At 40.4% G+C, this 22987-nt stretch overlaps 2 protein-coding genes across 10 annotated transcripts in view; both read right to left on the bottom strand.

Annotated features, from left to right (window-relative positions):
* mon2 (MON2 homolog, regulator of endosome-to-Golgi trafficking) overlaps nt 1-7315 on the bottom strand; it is a 39008-nt gene extending 31693 nt beyond the window's left edge. Inside the window, exons 1-3 of one of the 2 annotated variants that reach the window (XM_077517434.1) lie at nt 7178-7315; nt 3495-3621; nt 265-328 (exon numbers count right to left, since the gene is read on the bottom strand). In XM_077517434.1, the coding sequence (XP_077373560.1) occupies nt 265-328; nt 3495-3602 (172 nt within the window). In that variant the 5' untranslated portion in view covers nt 3603-3621; nt 7178-7315. Of the gene's footprint in view, nt 1-264; nt 329-3494; nt 4070-7177 lie in introns of those variants that run through there. The other variant, XM_077517435.1, reaches the window with a different exon arrangement.
* Nucleotides 7316-11217: 3902 nt separating this feature from the next.
* LOC144016380 (aldo-keto reductase family 1 member D1-like) overlaps nt 11218-22987 on the bottom strand; it is a 111452-nt gene continuing 99682 nt past the window's right edge. For 7 of the 8 annotated variants that reach the window (XM_077517443.1, XM_077517442.1, XM_077517439.1 and 4 more), the window contains 9 exons: nt 16237-16587; nt 15967-16134; nt 15770-15886; nt 14830-14907; nt 14568-14690; nt 14362-14471; nt 12538-12703; nt 11461-11543; nt 11218-11370 (listed from right to left, as the gene is read on the bottom strand). In XM_077517443.1, coding sequence (XP_077373569.1) covers nt 11328-11370; nt 11461-11543; nt 12538-12703; nt 14362-14471; nt 14568-14690; nt 14830-14907; nt 15770-15886; nt 15967-16134; nt 16237-16329 — 981 coding nt within the window. In that variant the 5' untranslated portion in view covers nt 16330-16587 and the 3' untranslated portion in view covers nt 11218-11327. Of the gene's footprint in view, nt 11371-11460; nt 11544-12537; nt 12704-14361; nt 14472-14567; nt 14691-14829; nt 14908-15769; nt 15887-15966; nt 16135-16236; nt 16588-21395; nt 21472-22987 lie in introns of all 8 variants that reach the window. The other variant, XM_077517441.1, reaches the window with a different exon arrangement.

Raw genomic sequence — 22987 nt, 5'->3', positions numbered from 1 at the left:
AAAAGCTAGAAGCATTTTTTTTTTCTGATGAAAGAACAGTGTACACTTGACTTAGCGCCACAGAACGCTTTGTTCTGTGGGTCTTGTAAGATCAGGGAAAATGCTTTAAGATGCCTGACAATATGAGCTAACTGTTTTGAATACAGATGGCAGTAAACGTGTTGGAGATCGGTTAAGATGTCAAAACTTGGCACTGTGTAAGGCTTCAAAAAGTGAGCGGGGTCCAGCGAGCAATAGTGAGCAGATTTGACCGCATTTACTCACCAGCCAGTATGTCGGTATTCCTTGCTGCAATTGTCTTAATCTTCACAATGCCAGACTCGGCCGCCTGAAGGGAAGAGAGAAAGAAAGCAATTGGTTTCAAGTGCAATAAAAAGAAAGGCAGAGGCTGCTATAGTGAACCCTTCTTTAGTGGGATCATTTGGAGTTGGACATGCGCCTCGGAAAACAACAAACCTTGAGGCAAATTTCATTACATTTCATCTTATCAAAAGTGCCATAAGTGTTGGATGGCAAAAAAGCATGTAGCGTTTGACTCAACTATACCGTGAAGACACTAAGACAAGCGAGGGTCAGACAGTCTGAGTGTGAGGCAAGCAGATTATCAAGCAGTGGAAAGAGTCGTTTCTTTTTGTGCAGTGACGACATGTTGACTCTAAGACTGCCGAATGAACAATTCTGACCTAAAAAAAATAAAAAATAAAAAAATACGTTTTTCTTTTTCACGGCTGCCTAGTGGAAAACTTTTTGGATCCCAACACTCACTACTTGGTCAGCAAAAGTGCTGTTTAAAACTTTTCCTCTCAGTGCCACAAAGTAACCATGTCGACAACCTTGCCCAGCTGCCTTTTTAACCACTTTTACTTTGCGGCGAGTGTCACATAAGAGAAGGTTAAAACTCGTTTGTGGAGAAAGCTACAAGGATGTTGAAGAGTCCTCTGTTTACTCATAACAATGCGAGCGCATTTGGGGAAGAATTAAAAAAAAAAAGCAGAAGTGATTCCTGCCTGCTCGTCTATTTGACAAGCAAGCCGGGCGAAGCTCCACGTCGGCACTGATGCAAGTCTCTAAACTCAGCAAAATCTTGGAACTATGACAAGCCTTGTTATTTTTACCCACTGGAACAGTGGCGTATGACACTGAAGGGCACTTCAAGTAGTTTGTTTTAGCTATAAGAGGGATCAAATACTATACTCCATGCCAGGATGATGCAATGTAGTCGTACTTGACAGGACCACGTAAACGTCGTTGAAATTGTTGACATATGGACGGACGTGTATGCAGCTCCCACCTTCACGCACACAGCAGCAAAGAGAAATGTACATGTAAAAAGATATGTGGAAGTAAAAATGACAATAAAATTCATTCCAATTTAAAAGAAATGCTGTTCCCCAAATTGACCACTAGGATTTCTTTATATCCATTTCACATTTTAACAAAATGTGTGAAATGTTTTTCATACTGTACTTCATATAATGAGTATGAAAAAAAAGATTGGACCAAAGCTGGGCGGAGACCCTCAAAGTATAAATAATCTTCCAAGCAGCCTTGTGGAGTGATGCAAGCAGAGCAACGAATGATAAAAAAGGATTTGTGTTTGTTGGAGGGCCTTTTTTGCAAATTCATAAAGGCTGGATTGTCTGCGGAGTGACTCACACAACAATAGCAGCAACAACACACACTGTGGGAGGAGGAATGGCACAACAGAACAGAAAATACCACACAAAAAGGACAATTTGGAAACATTTACAAGTCAAAACAACATTTTGTCAACATAATAATTTTTTTGTTCCGAAACAATACCGTTTTAACTTTTTACCTATACATCGCCATACATCTCGTGATGAATGAAGAAGTTGTCTGGATTATTATTATTATTTTTTTGTCTTGCACAAAATTATTTGAAAACAAATTACAACACTCATCTTTCACATACAGTGTTCATAAAATCATCCATTCATCAATTTTTTTGTATCGTGCTTGTTCTCATTATGGTCACGGGTGAGCCTGGAGCTTCTTTTGGCTGAGACGCGTGGTATATACCCCGAATCGGTCACCAGCCATGCACAAGACACAAAATCATTGACACTCAAAACGTACGTGACAACTGAACCTATTTCCATTATGTTTCTTTTCTCATTTATTCCACATTTGCACTACACACCTGCTGCTGAAACTGCAAATAATGCTAGTTATGATCATGTTGTCACCGCGTAGCCTGCAATGTTATTTCATTCTATTTACATACTGTTTAGTCTTCATGACCACTTCATGGCGCCTTCAAGCAAATGAAGCACCATGTAGCTTTGAACCACGAGCAAGCCAATTATGGACCTTGAATACTTCTCTGGTTCAGCTTTATTTCGCCACCGCTTTAAAGCACGTGTTGGCATGATCGTAAGAAATGACGCGGTTCATGGAGCATGGAGTAAATGAGAAACGGCATGCAAAAAAAGCCATTGGGATGAAACCCGAGCCAAGCGGTATGACAGCATCTAGCTCACTGTGCATTTCTTGATTGTAAATTATTGTTTTGAAGGCCTTTAGGAGCTTTTTTTGTCATGTTTTTGCACTAAAAGCTTGTTTTCTTAACCTATGGGAGAGAAAGCGGTGTTTTTGGTGAAACCAACCCATGTTCGTCTGTTGATTACTCCAGAATGGAAACATTACGGAGCCCCTAAAGTGACATGGGAAAAAAAAACAAAAAACATTTAAATGTTTCTCGTCCGGACGAGAAACCAGCATACTCGCGTGGGAGACCTTATACTAACTACATTTCAGTTTGTGTTCATGTGTGAAAATGATAGCACAGGACCTAGTCAGGTTCTATTTTCACCTGGGACTTTATTATAAGGACATTGCTGCATTACTTGCAAGTCGGCACCATTATGTTGTGTCTGAGAGACATTTAAAACTAATTGAAAGCAAGTTGAACAGTGGTCTATCGTCCGCCGCCACAAGCTAGCTCTCCTAGTTCCCGCTCGCATGTGATGTTTCTTGTCCGGACGAGAAAGTTTCTCGTCCGGACGAGAAACATTGAATTTTTTTTTTCTTCTCCCATGTCACTTTAGGGGCTCCGTAAAACATTTATTAACACATTTTTTTTTTTTTTATGCTTTAAGCATGTCAGTGAATGAATAAATCATCCAATTATTGTCAGACAGACTTTTGGAAAGATCCATAATGTATAATTTCATACAGACTATTGGTCAAAACTGACATGGGATACTATGTGTGGATGAAAAATGAAAAAAAGTTTGAGAGGACCGCCCCTGACCCAATGTTCCTAATGTTGTGTCCGCTGTGTGACGTGGCATGGAGCCCACTTGTGTCAACAAGCAGCTTATTCATTAAGGACTATGGGCCGAACTTTTTCACGAGCCCGTCCAGAAGGAGGCCCGCTTGTGGTGGTGGTTAAATTACACATGTGGGAACAACAGAAAATAAAATAAAAATAGAGGCGTATGCTATGCTAAGATAGCTCGTAGACTGACCTCTTTAACTGGGGGGAATTTCTTCTTGCACTCCATGGAGAGCGAGCGCAGGTCGGTCTGCATGTTCTCCAGCAGCTTCTTCACCGCCTCGGGACTGCTGGTCGACATCTTTGAGCCCAAGGAGAATCTTCGACGAACGGAAGAGGGGAGTGAAAAATAAATAAATAAATAACAGTCAGGCGACGCGGAGCACGGCAGCGCGGACGTCGTCGGTGTCACCGCCGCCACCCATTCACTCCCTGACTGCCTCCCTGGTTGATAATCCGCAGCGACTTTTTCTTATTTGCCTCCCCTGGAAAAGAGCACGGAAACGCCGCGGTCCATCCACACGGGAGCCCCCGTCTCGTTCGCTTGGAGCGCCGGAGAGCAACGACGACGCCGACATAAGTCCGCTTTCATCAAACGCCGCGGACATTCAACGTGCTAAAATGACATGGCGCCCTTTTCAATGTCTCCTCATTCATCGACTGTACTTGTCAAATCGCGTTCGAGAGGGCTACGTTAAGTGGTGGCATCGGCCGCCGTTAGCTTGGCTTCTTTACCCACAATGCCTCGGCGCTCTGCTGGTGACACGTCACTCCCACTTCCGTAAACACGGAGCCATTCATCATTGTGGCCACAGCGACCCCTGCCGAATAAATCTTGCATAGACCCGTCAGCGACAAATAAAATAAGGTAAATGGCAGTCTAGAAAACACAGTAGTAACTTAAATAGAATGAAACAAATTTAAAACGAAAGTGACGATTGTAACTACGGTTCTATGAGTCCCGAACGACCTCACCTGGCGGTCGGGAGGGACGAAATAGAACTTTGTGCATCATGATTTTATGTTTCAATGCCGTGTTTTGGCCACAAAGGGGCGGTATAACACGGATCAAAGAACAAAACCAATCCGAAACTACAATGAATACAATGTCCACAAAATAGTACCTATTCCTGTTTTTTTATCATGTTAAAAAAAAGTTGACATTGATTTTTGTTACTTTTTATTTCATTATTTTGCACATACAAAGACTGTATATTGTTAAATTACTGCTTATTTCAAATTAAAGAGGTCACACACACTTTTACATTTAGAATGTGCTCATATTACAATCATTTAAATTAACATTTGAGTAGTATATTTTTTTTTACACATGACATGGGCCATTTGTCACTAAAATACATACATAGGGAAGTGTACTCTTACTACATAAAAAATGAATCCAACTAGATGAACATTTTTTTTTTTTTGTAACCTCAATAATGGCCAGATGTGACGCTGCCATTGGCAATCCTAATAATACAATCCTACTGCATGTTGAAAACCATAGAAAGTGCGCACGAGCACCAAATTAGCAGTATCTAATCTGGTCAGAGACTGAATTTTGACCCAGCTGTCTCTAGCAAGTGGACTCCACTTGATGGACGGGAGAGTAGCTGTCCTTCCTCGGAGGCGCCTTCTGATGGAGGCTGCCGGAAAACGAGCTTTCCTGCCGGCGTTCGCACTTGGCTAAATCGGCGCACGGGGTAGTCAGGAGAGTGGCGCTTCCTCCTCTGCTTCCCCCCTCCCGCCGCTGTGCTACTCTCGCGCGGCTGGAGGTGGGGTGGGGTGGGCACATCTTCCCTCTCTGCGCTGCTGCCCGGTGCCGGTTTCCGGGGGGGGGGGGCTCGCGGGGGGCCGGGTTCGCGTGGGGGGTTGGCGGCCATCGGGGGGGGCTTGTTTGGGGGGGTGGAGGTATGGGTGGGTGGGGGGTTGGGTGTTGGGGGTCGGGGTGTGTTTGGGGGTCGGGGTGGGTGCGGGGGGGTCGTGGGGGGATGGGGGCTGGGGACCGGTGGGGCGCTGTGGGGGCCCGCTGGGCCTCGTTCTGCGGCCTTGGGCTCAGGGGTGTGGGCCGGGGCTGGGGCGGGGGTGTTCCGGGTGTCTGGGTCGGCTCGCCGACCGGTGTCCGCTCGGGTGGCTTGGGGGTGGCCTTGGTGCTGCCGCGGCCTGGGGATTTTGGGGGGGGGGGTGCTCGCTTTGCTGGACCGCGGTTGACGGCTTCTTTCTTTGGTGGTGGTCCTTATGCATGCCAGATCCGTCGCACCAGCATCTACTGAAACCCAACAGAAGTAGCCTCTCCCTCCCACAGCCCCTTGAATCAGTTGGTGCTGGTGTCTGTGGTTCTCACTTTGCTTTATCTATCCTTCCCTCCTTCCTCTCTTTAGTTTTTCCTCTGGTCACTTGAGATCTTAATTTATTAGAAGTATGAGGTTTCTGGGGTTGGCATAAGACTCTGGTTTTGTAACCACGTAGGAGGGGTCTTGTTGGTGCTGGACTTCACTTTGATGGATTGGATGTACTGGCTTCTATGGATCTCACTCTGCCTTATCGATCCTTCCCTTCTTCCTCTCTCTAGTTTTTCCTCTGGTCTCTTGAGATCTCGCCAAATTTGCTGGAATTTGGAGGCTTCCGGGGTTGGCGTAAGACTTTGATTTTGTAATCATGGGGAAGGCAGGAAGTGTTTGGTCGGTGCTGGATTTCACTTTGATTTACCTTTCTTTTCTCTTTATTTCTCTTTTTTCTGACCTTTTCTCTGGTCTCCTGACCATTTAAACCTCACGACTCTGGCAAGATTCTGAAGTACCTGGTTAAGGCGAAGGGTAATGGGATATTTATAAGGTTTTAGGTGAATGAATGAGTATAAATTTCTACGTATTTGCACGCACGCACGCACGCACGCAAACGCACAAAAAAAAAAAAAAAAAAGAGCAATGATGACAAGACGTTGAATCGGTAAGACTACCGAATGAACAATTCTGAGCTCTTAAAAAAAAAAGAAAAAAAAAAAAAGAAGAGAAAAATGCATAACATCAGCAACCATGAAAAAGAAAATGCGCTAAGACCCAAAATACTGCAAGTGCTGTTCCATCCGCCACTAGCGTAATGCAAATTCATAATGGAAAACATCATAGATGAGCAAACAATTAGCATAAATAGTTACAATGTTATGACTCTTTAGGCAACTGATATTTGAACGCAGACAATATCACAACACTCACAGGCATTGATTCTTTAATCTGCGAAAAATGAGCAAAATTTTTGCTTTTTTAATTGTAGTCATTTATTTGCACTAGAAGTCATAAAAAACAATTATATAAAATATATATGCTGTATAATATAATATATATAAATTAGGTAATGTAAAATAACATTTTAGTAAACCTGAGGGGAAAATATGTTTTATCTTTTTTTTACATTTGCCCTGCAATTTGGCGCCCACTCCACTAGATGGCGACCTAGGCGACCGCCTAATTCACCTGTGCCCAGGTAAAAGGCAGCACAGGTTGCGTTTGAGCAATAAGCACAACTACATGCATTAAAGTAAAGCATTTAATAAAGGTTTATGTATGACATTCAGAATATTTGTTCACGTCTAAATATTGGGGTCATTTTCTTTCCCATTTTTAAATTACGCAAGTAAATTGATTAGGAAAAAAAGATGAGTGCATGCAGAGGATTAAAAAAAATGTTGACGTCCTCATAACATTAACACATTCATTGCCAGACCAGCAAAAAAAATGCATCATTTGACATCTTTTTTCCGTCAATGGCAGTGAATGAGTTAATTGTCGAATTAACAAACATAACATGTGCTTGTAAAATTTGGCGGGCAAAAAATGTTGATGAAAAGTCTTTTTAATGAAGTGATGTGTATCATACCTGTCGTAATGTCCCCAAGGTGCAAGAGAGTTTAATTGCCACACAAAGAGGAATGCACAGCATGGAGGACAGGGCGAGGATCCAGCCAAACACGTAGCCCCACCATGGGTACACGTAATCTTTGTTGTATTTTAATGGGGAGTATTTGATCAAGGCAAAGGCAAATGTTCCCTGAAATTGAAAAGCCAGAATAGAAAATAATCATCATTACACCACTAGGTGGTGCTCTTCTCTCAGCAGAATAACAGTTTTTGAATTGAGCATGAAAACGTCAAACCCACAAAGCAGGTAAGTGGGGTGAGAAACAGCCAGCAGTATTTGATGAGAGGGCTGGGACGGTAGCCAATCATGTCCTCTATGTTGTCGTAGAATTTGTCTGCACCTGTAATCCAAGGGATTAAAGAAAAAAAAAGGGTGCAAATAGAACGGCATCAATATAATACATTCGGATTGCATGTGTGAAAACACTCACCGTAAACCCACGCGATGCAAACCGTCTCGAAAATGGCCACGAAGAGCAGGCACATCCCGCTGGAGGCGTAATAGTCAAAAAGCTGGAAGAAGTACATTCCGCCCTGTGGACAGTATGTTTGTTTAGTACTCAAATCATAAAAAAATAATAAAATAAATATAAGGTTGCAAAGCTGAGCTTTTTTTTTTTTGTACATTCCAAATTAAAAACACCTGCAGGCACGTTGCAACAAAAAGAGCCATAAGGATTATTAATCGATCAAAATATATGTTTGCAAATGTCTTATTTGGGCTAAACAAAGATAATCAGTCTTCTTCCATGAAGGACTAGTGAAATCAATGAACAATTACTCTTGATTTGCTGAAATCAGAGGATTTGGACCATTTTAAATTAGAAAATAGCTCCAAACGATCACTCGATTATTAAAATAGTTGTCAATGAATTTGATAACCGATTACTTTTGACAGCTCTAGTCGTGACGTGTTCATGCGCCAGCGAAAGTCACGTGACATTTATGTTCAGTCTTTTGTGTAGTTAGTTCACTTGTAGTTTGTGCTAGCTTATGTTAGCTTTAGCTTCATTTGTTATAACTTTCCGTCTTCGCCGCGTTTTTTGCAGGCATCGAAGACATGAAGATCTTTCTTTACATTACTTCGTAGAATCAAAGGATTACTTGGTTTCCCTCTTCCAAGCGTCTCCTGTTGTTTTCCATCCAGCTGCGGGTTTGGTCAACGTGACGTTCGCAAGCTGAGCCCTTAAAACAATGATGTCTGCGATACAGTAATGCTTCAGTTTTCATAAACGTTCATGTCTAAATTGTCTTCTACTCGGGAATGACGCACCCAAATGGATGTGACAGACTGCTTTGGACCACCAACCTGTGGGTCCGAAAGCCGCCCCACATCAGGGTAGAGGTAGAAGTAGATCCCCTGGGACGCCCCTGGCAGCGTCACCCCTCGGATCAACAGGATCACTAACATCACATACGTGACGGTAAAGTAAACCACCTGTGAATGAATGAGTTCATAAATGATTAGAAAATGTTATGACCAACATCTGCGAAGAAGAAAACGCAGGTGTGTGTGCTCACCTTGCCGGTGGACTTGACTCCCTTCCAGATGCATAAGTAGCAGACGATCCAGGCAACGGCCAGACAGATGACCAAGTCCCAGTTCAGCGAGCCGATGTGATCGATACCAGGGGAAATTCTCAGCACCCTGAGTCTGAAGCATGTGCTCCGTTTACTACATATTTTTAGGTTGTACTTGTTTTGTTTAAAAAAAAAAAAAAAAAAAAAAAAAAAAAAAAAAGAAAAAAAAAAAAAAGATTGTGAGTCATCGTGATGGGAAAATGTAGCTTCATGAGGCACCTGTGTCGCAAGTGTTTCATGAAGCTTCATTTTCCTCATCATTGGCTGAGCCACTATTGTAAAACATACAAAAATAATACTTTTTCTTGGACTTACTCCCAGAATTCAATGACCGAAGAAGTAGCATTCGCGTGGGGGACGACTGAACTGTTTCTCGTCTGAAACGTCACGCAGGAACCTTGAATATATATATAAAAAAAAAAAAAGGGATTCAAATGACTTTTGACAGCACATTCCCAGCTGGCGTTGTCTGACTCGATAAGTGCGAAACGGGAATCGAACCCGTGTTCCATGTGTTGTTGCACGAGGCCCACGGCAGGTCCCAGGTGAAAGAGTTGGACAGGTAGAAGAGGGCCCAGGCCAACAAGACGATGTAGTAGATGTTCATTAGCTCTGAGATCACCTGAGTGGCAAAACCCACTCCTGCAAGGAGCGTACCATTAACCGCATTTAAAAAAAATAAAATAAAAAAACAAAAACAAAATCAAGCATGCTGTCAAAAAGGCGCAACCATCAAGCAGCAATGTAGAGAGAGGTGCGACAAACTAGGGATAAGCGAGTACAGTACCGGTTTGACCATCTAAATGATCGCACCCCCCCACCCTCTCTCTCTCTCTCTCTCGCTCTCTCCCCCTCCTCCTCCTCCTCCCAGTCTCTCTCTCTACCTCTCCCTCCCTCTCTCCCTTTGCCCCTTTCTCTCTTTCCCTCTCTCCCCCTCTCTCTCCATCCCTCCCTCTCCCTTTGCCCCCTCATCTCTCTCTCTCTCTCTCTCTCTCTCCCCCTCTCTCCCTCCCTCCCCCCTCTCTCTCTCTCCCTCCATCCCTCCCTCCCTCTTTGCCCCTTTCTCTTTCCATCTCTCCCTCCCCCTCTCTCTCTCCATCCCTCCCACTCCCTTTGCCCCCTCAAGGTCAATTCAATTCAATTCAAGGTCATTCTGCTCTCCAAACACCAGCATCTCAAAATCTGAGAAAACGAGCTGTTGGCCTTTATCAATAAACATTCTGTCCAAAAGAGATCGAAGCAATCAATTATGCCAAATCGCAATGACAATTGGCGCTTAAAATCCACTGGCTGACACTTTTGCGCTATTGAACCCAACTGAACGAATAGTATAGTGTTTAGTGTGCTCGCTCCGTAAACAGCAAGTCCCCGGTTCGAGGCCAGCTCACTTTTTTCCTCCCTTCCTCCTCCACGATTTCTTGCGGCAAGGAGCCGATTTGTTTCAAATGTTTATTGAAGAATTGATGGCGCCGCTCATCACACGGGGAAGAGGCGGGGTTATACTGAACCGGGAGTTTTACTTCTGCGTTAGAAAACTAATCAGCAAAACATGTAATATTTCATAAAAAAGAAAAAAAATTGTCCCCCGGGCTCTCAATGCCAACTGCACCAAATTGTCAAAAACTTCATCATAGTTGCTAGGTCGATCACAACTCGTGTCACCACATTTCAATTTAAAAGCTAGGCTAGCATGCAGTATGCTCTGTTATATCTTCAAAAACTGTCAAAAAATTTAATTTGTTTTGCTTTAATTAATTTTCAGCATTCCATTTTGTGATATGCATAAAAACGTAGCGAGCAACTTACCGAAAGCAAGCGCAGCTCCGAGTGATCTGGCTTCAAATAAGGATCTCGTTATGCAGGAATAATTTATATACAAAAAAGAAGTAAATACCTGCTTATCCACCTGATGCATATTCATTCAACAGAACAAGTCTTTGCACACGCACACACACGTACTGTGCACTTCAAATTTTAAGTTGAGATGATGTCAACGTTATTATAAATTCTTTATTCTTAAAAAATAAAAATAAAAAAAATAAAAAAATAAATAAATTATTTATGAAATATTTAGCAATGTGACGTGAGGGTTTCTCATGTAAAATGTGTGGTGGTGTTAATCCGCTCTAAAGCATCACTAAACTGGCAAAGATGAGGTCATTAATATCGTGAAAAATATTATATTCATGTGTAAAGTTCTATTTGCACAGTCGGTGTGCGAGCCAATGAAATTAACATTCGGCTGCAAATAATGATAACTAGAGACAAGTAGTAGTTCTTATAAGTTCTTCAACAGGTACATCTGCAATAAGCACCAACATGAGAACTATAAAAAAAATTAATAATAATAATAATTAAAAAAAAAGGTGACATTGTCAAAGAGGTATTGATTTGTCTAATTCTTTGACAGCTGTATTTACCTCTCAAGTATTTGAGATGTACGACATCACACATGACAATATCCACAAACCGTTGTTTGGAGTCCATTGTTTTATTACGACTGAGCCACATTATTTAAGTGACAATATTTAGTATTCCTCATGAAATGGGTACTCGGGATGGTCGCTCCACCTGTGCCATGACATCACATACACAAAAAAAAAAAAAACATGTCATTTTACACAAATGAAAGACTATTCTACAAAAGTCTACGTTTCTTACATGAGCAGTTCCACAAAGCGGATGTTCTTGTTTAGCCCTTCAATGGCTTTCATTTCTTCTTCCGTGAGTGAAAAATCGAATATCTGGAAGGAAAAAGATGAAATGTGCAGGTTGTCACTTCCAATTACATATACAGTTTATACAAGTAGTAGTGCAGTATGTTTCGGTCTCAATTACTGCCATGACGTGCCATGATGTGTGTACTAGGGATGTAACGACAACGGCAATATCGTGATATCGCGATATTAAAACCGCCACGATATCATTGTCGTCAGGTCACAAAAAAAAAAAAAGCAGAGTATCTGTTTAAAAAAAAAAAAAAAAGAGTCAGGTTGGTTTCCATTTGTGCAGTTCTAGCACCCTCTAGTGGTTAGTTTTTTAGTGCAGTTTCATTTTCACAAGTTATGTTTTGGCCCTTCGACGTTTAAAATCCACACTAATGGTCAGATGAAGGGGAACGTAATATGCTTGTGGATCGAGTCAATACGTGGAGGAACTCAAATATGTGCAAGCATAGTGCCTCAATATTAACTCTTTCACTACCAGCCATTTTAGAAATGTTCCAAATTTTATTTATATATATATATATATATATATATATATATAATATATATATATATATGCCGAATCTACCAAATGACACAATAGAATAGAATACTTTTTGCTCTGTCCCGTTCTTTTATAATCGACAGTTGAAAAATGTAGGTTTGCCAAAATACAGCCATTTCTCCCATGGACTCTGAAACTGTGTTTATTTCCTATAAAATGGGGCAATGATGTCATCTACCGGTGGTTAGGCATCAGTAAAGTTGTTTCCAAGTTTGACATTTACAGTCAGATTCTTCCCAGCTTTCCCCACTCTGAAAAATTAGAATTGACGAGTATACTTGTCACCGGTAGTGAATGAGTTAAAAGAGATAGTAGGTTGTTTATATGTATTGCTGTTACTCATTTGTTTACAATATTGTGACCTTTTTTTAGTTTCCCCAACCGCCTCACAATATCGTGATAACGATCGTATCGTGGCCTTCATATGGCGATAATATGGCATCGTTGCATCCCGTAGCGCGTACAGACCTGGAAGTTGTGTTTGATCCTGTGCGGGTTGAAACTCTTGGGAATGACCACCACTCCTCTTTGCACGTTGAAGCGCAAAGCCACCTGAGCGCTGCTCTTGTTGTACTTCCTGCCGATGGACACGAGCAGCTGGTCCTCCAGCATGGGAGGAGATTTGACATTGACCCTGTTTATGAGAATACAGCCGGCGAATGATGAGCGGATGCTTTGCTATCTCACAGCCTGGATCAGTGGTGTCCAAACTACGGCCCGGGGGGCATTTGCGGCCCGCCGTCCATTTGTCAGTGGCCCGCAACGTGCGAAAAATGGCATTTGACTCAGTTCAAATAAAAATCAAACAAAAATGTTTGGAGATGGTTAAAGTAAGAAAGGAGGGTGTTGAAAAACACAGGTGCCATTAAAGGTTATTTTACTTAACTAAAACTAATGAAAAAACTAAAACTAAAATAAAAAAAACAATATTGTTACCGAAATAAAATAAAAACGAAAATGCTGATTTTAAATGTGATTTTTAGTAGATTTATTTCGATATAAACCGGAATAATGACCTTTGAAAGTATGTCACACAGAAGTGACGTCATCTAGCAGCAGCCAATAGAAAAGCACCTTCAGATGACGTCGCTACCATGGCAGTTTTTAAATATTCCGCACAAGTAATACACACTTAAAAAACAAACAAACTAATACTAATGCTAACAAACTAAACTAAAACTAAGCATTCTTTTAAAGAACTAAACTAACAGAACCACCCTGAAAACTAATAAAAACTAAAATGAAAAATTGCAAAACTATAATAACCATACTGCCATATTACATATAAATTGGTTTATATTAGGGGTGTGAATTGCCTAGTACCTGACGATTCGATTCGTATCACGATTCACAGGTCACGATTCGATTCGATACCGATTAATCCCGATACGAATTTATAAGTCGATTGTTGCGATTTTTTTCATTCAAATTTAGAAAATACTAATACTAATCAGTAAGCTAATCAGTTTCATGTTTGAACAGCATTAAAATAAAATATTAAGGCTTAATGGTCCGTTCATATAACATTCTTCCATGCTCAAGGTGTGAATCCTAACCCGAAGTCAGACATTTTGTTGAATATTTTTCCATTAAAAATGGAAGTTTAAAAATCGATTCACACACACACACACACACACAAAAGGCAATGATGATAAGACGTTGAATCGGTAAGACTACCGAATGAACAATTCTGAGCTCTTAAAAAAAAAAAAAAAAAAAAAAAAAAAAAAAAAAAAAAATCGATATTTTTTTTATTGAATCGATTCGAGAATCGCGCGATGTAGTATCGCGATATATCGCCGAATCGATTTTTTTTAACACCTCTAGTTTATATACTGTAGCATTTTTCTAAATATGCAAAAGCACAATTAAATTATTTGTAAAATTTTTAGGACTAAACACAATTTCTCTTCATAACAATATGTGGCCCTTGCGTCCCTCTGATTTTCTGTATGTGGCCCTCAAATGAAAAAGTTTGGACACCCCTGGCCTGGATGGACGACTGTCACCGACAGAAAAATGTATTCCAAGTTTCATCGACATCAACCAGTTCATTTGTCTGCCGATTGAAGCTACAGATGACTTCAACAGAAAACATCAAACTGTGATTCCCAAATCCCCAAAACATAGCTGAAGGTTTTGTAAAGACAAACGGTCCAAATTTTTAGCTTAGTGGTACATTTGGTTGAAGTTATTGAGCTGGTTGAGCCATTTTATTATATCCAACGGCTTTGCCGTACGTTTTCTCGCGACGGTATATGAGCGAACCAAATAAAACGTCTCTGCACATACCAGGACGCGTCCCTGGAGGAACCGAGCGGGCAATAGCCGACGATAACGATGCCATTTTGCCGGCAATAGTCCAGAAGTTTGGGCTGTGTGAAGTAAGGATGACATTCCACCTGGCCAACAAGACACAATACTGAATTATTGACCCAAAAAAAAATCTGACTTTATGAATATGAAACAGGAAAAAAAGGGACTTATTTATGTGGCACCTGGTTGGAAACAGGTTTGTATTTGAGGCCGGGTTTGTTGAGAATCAATTCAAGTTGTCTGCGGTTAAAGTTGGACACTCCCAGAGACTTGACAAGGCCTGCGTCGACACATGCCTCTAAAGCCTGAGTAAGGAATTATGAGCAAGCATGACTACTTCCGAACAAGAAGAAAAAAAAAAAAAAAGGGTACGGGTTTTTGTAAACAAGAATTAACACACACACATAACAATCATTATTAAAAGGCAAAAAAAATGTGCAATACCTCCCATGTTGCACAGAGGTCTGTGTGGTGGTAGATGTACTTCCCATGCTTGTCTTTAGGATAGAATTCATTTCCGGGCTGAAAAGCAATCACAATTCAGTTCAAGCATTTATAGTAATGACTCACGCAAAAATACATACAGCAAGCGTTATTTTCTGCAGAGCGGTTGTACAACACATAAAAAAAAAAAAAAAAAAGAAATCAAAATGATTTGATCAAAACATATTTATACAAGTGTACCTAATATAGTGACTTTAGGCATACATTTAAAGGGTGTAGTATTAGTTTCGAACATATAAACATAAACACATTAGAAGTGTTACTGGATTTTGACTGATTTTGCAAGGCCCACAGAATATTGTATTCAATTGCTATAAAAGCATGGAACCTACCAAAAGAAAGATTAAAGTCTTTTCTTTCATCAGGAAAAAAAAGTGTTTCCATCTGTTCCATTTTGCAGCAATTAGCATTAGAAGAGAGCTAAGTTTTATTAGTTTTCACAAATCTATTTAAAATTCTAAGTAATTTAACTTTTTTTCTAGATGGCACTGGTTGATCTCCTTTGCTCTGCTGCCACCTGCTGGCCGTTTGTGTAATAACTACCATTTCTGCAACCGTTCTTTGCAGCTGAGAGGCTGCATCAAAGCCTTCTGTAAAGCTCTAGTCTAGCATTAAAAAAAAACCAAACGTATAAATACGTCTTTGGGACACTTACATTTAAAAAAAAACGTATTTACATGTTATTGGGATCAAATGAGTTAACAGAAACACACATTTGCTTTTGTTTTTATTTTGTTTTTGTTTTTTAAGTCACTTGTACCCCTTAACCCAGAACAACAGCCCTCTTTGATTTCAAATAACTTCCGTTTTAAATTCAACAACGTCATAGAACTTGAGAGTATTTAATTTAATTGGTTGGTAATTCAGTAGTAACAAAAACCTTAAAGGCCATGGGAAGTTCAATGATATAGAGATCCACGTAGTCCAGTTTGAGTGCCTTCAGGGTCCGCTTCAAAGTTGGCCTCACTAGCTTTGGTGGATGGAAGGTATTCCAGAGCTGCGCAATGACACAACATAACATGATTAGACAACAAAATGCGCTCAAAGTAAAAAATAACACAACGTTACTCAAGTTACCTTCCCACAGTAGAAGATGTCTTCTCTTCTCACACTTCCATCCGCAATCTTTTCCCTGATGGCTTGACCAACCTCGTGCTCATTGAAATACACCAAAGCGCCATCAAAGTGCCGGTAGCCCACGTCGATGGCGTGCTTGATACATTCCAAAGCCGTGCCTTTCGGCGTCTGTGAGGTGACGAGCGGGAAAAAAATAAATAAATTGCACATTTGAGTCCTGGCTTGTTATCCGAAATCCAAAACAAAACACTCGGCTTTCCTCCTCCTCACCGTGCGAGGGTCTCCATACGTGCCCAATCCAAGCAGCGGGATTTGGTTGCCATCTCGAAGGGGAATCCTGTGGTTCTCTGCAGTCGGGTTCATTGTCTTGATCGCTCGCGTGGATCCATGAAACGTGTGTGCGTTTTAGACCCTTTAAAGTCCACTGAGTGCAAGCGGACGAACTTTGAACTTTACCTTGAACTCTCACGTGTTTATTTGCACACACGATAAGGCTGAACTTTAATGGCACTTGTGTCGTAAAAATGCTTATAGCACAAATATCGGGAAAATGTGCCCCCTAGTGAGGAGTATCAGAATTATACTAAATAAATGTCACACCTTGTCATTGCTTTTCTCCAACTGAAAAAAAAAATAAAATAAAAAATAAAAAATAAAAAATAAAAAATAAAAAAATAAAAATAAAAAATAAAATAAAATACAATAACAATACAATAACGTAAACGCATTACTAGTGTAATAATAATAATAATATAAAATAATAAATAGATAATATAAAATATAATATTGTTAATATTCATATTAATTAATAATATATATATATATATATATATATATAAACAATAATAAAAAAATATAAAAAATCGAGTTGTTTTAGGACACGTTTACGAATATCGGCCTTAAAAATAATAATAATAATAATAAATAAATAAAATCTTACAGCCAATAACTGATCAATTTAAAACAGTGATGACCAGAGAACTATTGATTTCAATTTTCAGTTAAGTTTAAAGTTAAACATTTCAGTTAATTTTGAAAAAAAATGGTGTAGAAAACTATAGGGAGCTATTATTTACTTTTAAGTTTTCATGTTACTGATGAGACATACTGATGATCCTGTGAGTGCCAAGTTTTTGTGATAGATGTCTATGTCTAAGATACAAAAAAAATAAAATAAATCTACAATGTTGATCAATAAACATCTCCTTTCAGACATTTCAACAAAATTAAGAGTTGGATTTGCATTTTTAAAAATATTATTATTTTTATTTTTTTAAAATATTTTTTTCCCTTCTATGGAAAATTAATGCTGGTGCCAAATCATAATAATGTTACATATAATAGGCATCGGTCCTAAAAACAAAAAAAAACAAAAAACATATTGTCTATCTTTAGTGCAAAGATAAATCTGAATAAATACCTAATCCTGTTAATGTCACAATGTACCAATTTGAGCATATTTTATTGATTTGTGTCTGAAAAGACGAATCGGATCATTGCACTAGTTGAGAGACTTCAAAGTAAAAGCAAGCAACACTTGCTAAGACCCATTTGACCCCCTCCCCCCCATCCAGGTTTGTTTAGTCTAGCCGAGAGTATGTTTTTGTTCCGACCCAAAGCATAACAATGACGTGGATTTAAAACATTGTTTTGACATTATAAATTAAGATGGGAGCAAGCTGTTACAACTTTATGAAGCAACTCCCTCACATCGTCGTAAGCAACAATGCAGCCGCCCTTTTCGTCTCGTTTCAGTGAGATATGATGTAACCATAAATCTGACCAAATATGAGGCGGACCTGTTGCACAACGCATTGAAAATGTATTACAAGAAAGAATCAAAGCTTGGGGCTGAGGAGTGGTATCATGCGTATTTGTCAGTTTTGATACAGATCTCCTGTTGGATTTGATTTAATTTCACCAACGCAAACTTTCCAAGCCAGTTTTCCCTCACTGTTGTCTGCCACAATTTGCAGTTCTATGATGAAAAAAATAAAAAATAAATCTAAGTGGTACCATCTGCATGCGAACTTTCATTCTTGTATTATCTCCCCCTTTCGAAATACTGGAGCTAAGTGACAATAAGAAACTGCTTTCTATAAAGAGAACTCATCATCTTTTGGCAAAAAAAAGTCTGGATCCGTGCTGCCACAGCACTGCACAATTAGACAACAACAGTGCCATATTTGGCATGTGCGCTTTAGGATGACGCACTACTTTTAATTACTCGAGCCTGGTTACTGCATCCCAGTGGAATACATCGTTCATTAAAAGTGGTAACATTTTGAATTTGCTCTCCACATGGGCCGAAATTGACACCAAATGTTCTGAAGCTGGACCTAAAATCCCAGGCAGGAAAGTATCAATCACCATAGACACTCTTTTTTTGTTGTTGTTGTTGTTGTTGTTGTTGTGTTCCTAATTGCACACATATACAGCATCTAACTGCAAATCTATTAGCATTATCTGAACAGTGACAATATACTCTCTGCTCATTGTTGTTCAGATTTCAACATATTTGCTGTTGTTGTGGATTTTTCACCATAAACGTTTCACTGGCGAACCTATCAACTTTCCAATCGATGAATAAACAATTTTTGTCACACTTTGTATCACTTTAGTGGCCATCGTGCTGCTCCTTCTGTTGTGGCTTGGCCACCTGGAGGTACTTTAAATTGATACTTGACTCATTGAGCCATTTTAAGGAGTAAAAAGTTCATATTTTGTCTATAATTAATGTGGTAACGTCATTATTTTTCCACGTACAGCTGGGGAAGTTTGGTAACGACCAATCATGGCTCAGTTTACTGACCAAACCCAGAAAACAGGTGAGCCATGATTGGCCATTACCTACTTCCTCAGCACTGATGATGTCATCATCAGTCGACAGCAAGTAGAAAAATTACTTTTTGCAGGTATTGTATTGATGTTATCAAATTCATTCTGGACAAAATATTAACTTTTCACTGCTGAAAATTGTTCAGTGACTGAAGTATAAGTTAAAAGCTAGCTATAGCCATTGCACATGGAAACATTCTCATCTCCTCAGACCCTCACTACAGCACTAATATTCGACGTTCTTTGTAGAAGATAAAGAATATGTGACTGTGAGTATTGTCTGTCTGCATGTGTTATCAGTGGCTCAAAGGATTGTAACACTGCAACATAGATGCTATCTGTTAGCCTGTCAGTTTCCCATTATGTGTTAGCATCAAGCTAACAGGGGCATTTATGATTTTCCACTAATTCTATCTGGCATTTTTTTTTTTCGTTGAGTTTGCTGCCACTACACAGTGTTCGGAACTAAAAGTTTGCGCTCGCAAGTCAAAGTTTAAAAAAAAACTATAAGCAGGACTACATCCGGTCAAGGCGCCAGGTCACTCATATCTCAGCGCACCACTGCAACTGTTTAAATCATGTTCTACGAGAGCACTTTTGAAAGGCTCAAGAATATTTGTTGGCAGGTTGAACATATCTGATTAGCGCGATTTCGTTCCCGGTAGAAGGCATTATCAGAGTTGTTGTCGTCCCGTGTTAAGTTTATTCTGCAGTTTCAGGACAAGGATGTGAAGTTTCGCACCTGGAGCTCACTTCTGCCGCCGGGTGATTTACATACGACGCCTATTATGTCGTGGAAGGATGCCCTGTCACTGTGTAAAAGCACACTTGCAATATCCTGCTCTGCTGACTTTCGTGGGTAAAGCAAAGGTGGCAAAATGTTAGTTCTGATGTTGCAGATTCTTTGTGTGAAAGAGGTTAACACTTAACTAACTTCTTGTTACAAGCCAAGTATCATCAAAAGAATTTGAATGATATAACCACAGTTACACTTCAGAGAGCCTTCAGAACAAAAAAAACAGCAGCTATCCAAACATCCCAAATCTGCCAAAAGTTGATTTTACATCACAATCTGCTTTGTCAACAACAAACGCCTTGTTGCCTTTCTAACAACTTCCTTCCAAGTGTTTGCGCAACATGACCGGGGGGGGGGGGGGTCTTCGCCGCTTTTCGGCCGAGCGACTGACACAGACGTGGCAAGACAAGCGACGCTGAGCTTCAAAGCGACGGCGGCGCACCCCCCCGCCGGCAAGATTGACGCTGTTTTGATGTGACCTCGGCCACTCCAATTTCCTCCAGCCAGGAGCTCGGGAGGTCGGCTCACCCCGCTGATTTTTTGGCTGGATTGCGAGTTAGCAGGCACGGGAAGCTGCCCCCGGATAAGGGAGCCTGGCATTGGGCTCCATCTCATTTACAATAATATTGATGTGCGGCACTTGAGTGACTCGAAAGACTCTCGGCCAAAACATAAGATCCGGCACTGGTATGGTCTTTGTTAGGGATGGGCGAGTACCGATGCCAGGTATCGGTATCGGGCCGATACCAGCCTTTTTTCAAGTACTCGAGTACTCGTGAAACAGACGAGTACAAGCGACCGATGGCAGAAGGGGAAGACGTTAACTCATTCACTCCCAGGACATTTTCGCTGTTTTACTGGATTTTGACTGATTTTGCAAGGCCCATAGCATATTGTGTCCTATTGCTATAAAAACATGGAACCTACCAAAAGAAAGATTAAAGTCTCTTCTTTCATCAGGAAAAAAAAGTGTATTTCTAACTATTTCCATTTTACATCAATTAGCATTAGAACATGCCTAAGTTTAATCATTATTCACAAATCTGTTTAAAATAGTGGGGAAAAAGACCTTTTTGATCTCTTATACTCTGCTGCCATCTGCTGGCCGTTTTTGTAATAACTACCATTGCTTCAAGCATTCTCTTCAGTTCAGAGGTTGCATCAAAGCCAAAACGTATAATTACATCTTTGGGAGCATGGTAATATTTAAAATAGAACGTATTTATACGTTTTTGGGAGTAAATGAGTTAAGTGAGACCTCCTTGCCTGTAACTGGCGCTAGCTTGCAGCATTTTTTTTCACCAAAACTTCACCGGTTTGGTCCATTATGTGTATTAGAAATGCTTTGCAGTTGTTGTTTTTTTTTAACTTCATTTACTAAGGCATTTATGACATTCCAAATTTTCAAGAAAATCACAAACTCCAATGACCTAAATTGACACGGACTCTCATTCTAAATTAGTGAACGTGCTTATGATAACATATTAGAGCCACACGGTCACATATAAATAAATAAATATTTTAGGGGGGCGGGGGTAATATAACCTTGCTCTCAAGATGAATTCTCGCGGTATTTGTGAGTTCACAAATTCCGGAGAATACATCTTGTACCGCTCCCGTTGATTTCCACCAATCATAGAGCGACATTGTGTTCAGGGGCGGGATATGGAACTGTGACGAAACCAGGAAGCCAGTGACGAAACCAGGAAGCCAGCGCCGACACCGTAGCTAACAAACAAACCTAACATGGACGAATGGACGCTGCAATTAATTCTGTTCTCGCAGAATGACTCACCGTTTCCTTGTTGAATGTTGAACAGTGAGGGGCGCTTCGTGCATTTCTAGCTGGTGAGATGTTCGTGCTTTTCCCCCTTCGACAAGAACGAAGATGGAATTGTAACTTATGGCCGTGATTGGTTAAAACAAACGTCCAATCAAATCGAATTATTGTACAGAATGTCCCGCCTTTCCCGACCAAATTACTGTGGAGAGGTACCAGATGGATATTGCGGAGAACTCACTTGAGTGAAGCGCATATCCATCTGGCAATTGCCAGATTAGGGGTAATATTCCGAAGAGAAAAAAAAAAACTTGTAAATTTGCCACTTTATAAAGTGCCGAATTTGCGAGTTTATAAAGTGGCAGATTTGCGAGAAAAAAAAAATGTGTCGAATCAGCTGTTTGCCATCATTCACTTGCATTTACCTTAAGTATGCTAGCTTCTGATTGGTTAGTGTTAGTCAGCTAATCGGGGGCCCAGGAAGTGTTGTCGCTCTAGCTGTCGCATATGACGAGTAAAGTTTAAATTCAGAAGAAATCCGTCTCTATCCTGTCTTTTCATTTTATGAAGAATACTCCAATAACCACCAATGAATCCTTACGTTAGCACCTGGTGGACAAAAGCCAGTACCTCGACCAGACTATAGCTATGCTTACGTGTTTTTCTTGCCCGTTTCTAAGTTTTTTTTCTTGCAAATCTGCCACTTTATAGTCGCAAATTTCCCACTTTATAAACTAGCAAATTTAAGTTTTTTGTCTCGCAAATTTGCGACTTTACAAAGTTGCAAATTTGTGAGTTTTTTTTTTTTTCTCTGAATATTTCCCCCTCTAAAAAAAAAAAAGAAAATTATACATGGCCCTAATACACCGTCGTAATAACTGCCATTTACAGTTGTTGCGGCATTGCCTGTGTGCTTTGCGGTGTCCCGATATCAAACCCTGAGTGAAATATCGAGACATGTGGCTCCGATTAAACAATCTCCCAACCTCTGGCCGTCGCAGTTCCCAGAGCCGGTCGAGCTGGCTGATTGAATTTGCAGAGGACCTGCAGTTGGTACAAAATGTTTAAAACGCGGCCTCACAACGATTTTCTCCCCTCGCGCCAGATCCTCGTGTGCATGTGCGAGCGCATGTGCATGCCAGCTCACCATCTCTGGGTCTGACAGTGTTACATCTGCGCCACATTTACTTTGGTGCAGCTGCAGATTTCAAGCAAAGTAAATAAGAAAGGAAAAGGGAGCACAGCTGACACCCCACAGGCAACGACTTGCTGCTACCACTACTGTTGTGACACTCAGCTTTTTCTAAGAGAGTGAAGGCAAGAAAAAAATGTGACAAATTGGAAACTGTGTAAACTAATGCTAAGCATGTATGTATATTCATTATTCTATTTTTATTCTAGAGAAGAAGGGCAACAATAAAATAGACCAGTGTTAAATATCGGACACTGCAGTATTAGTGTGGCACAATAAAACAAAGCAACAGAGTAAGCTAATGTTTATCGTCTGTTTATTTCTGTCATTTCAACTTTTATTTGAGAGGAAATTGAATACCACAAGAAAACTGACCGGCGCCACAAGGTGGCGATTGTGGCATATTTATGAGGGA

This window comes from Festucalex cinctus, chromosome 3 (assembly GCF_051991245.1).
Source record: "Festucalex cinctus isolate MCC-2025b chromosome 3, RoL_Fcin_1.0, whole genome shotgun sequence".
NCBI lineage: Eukaryota > Metazoa > Chordata > Actinopteri > Syngnathiformes > Syngnathidae > Festucalex > Festucalex cinctus.
The sequence above is the reverse complement of the archived record's forward strand: the minus strand, read 5'-3'. Positions and strand labels throughout refer to the sequence as shown.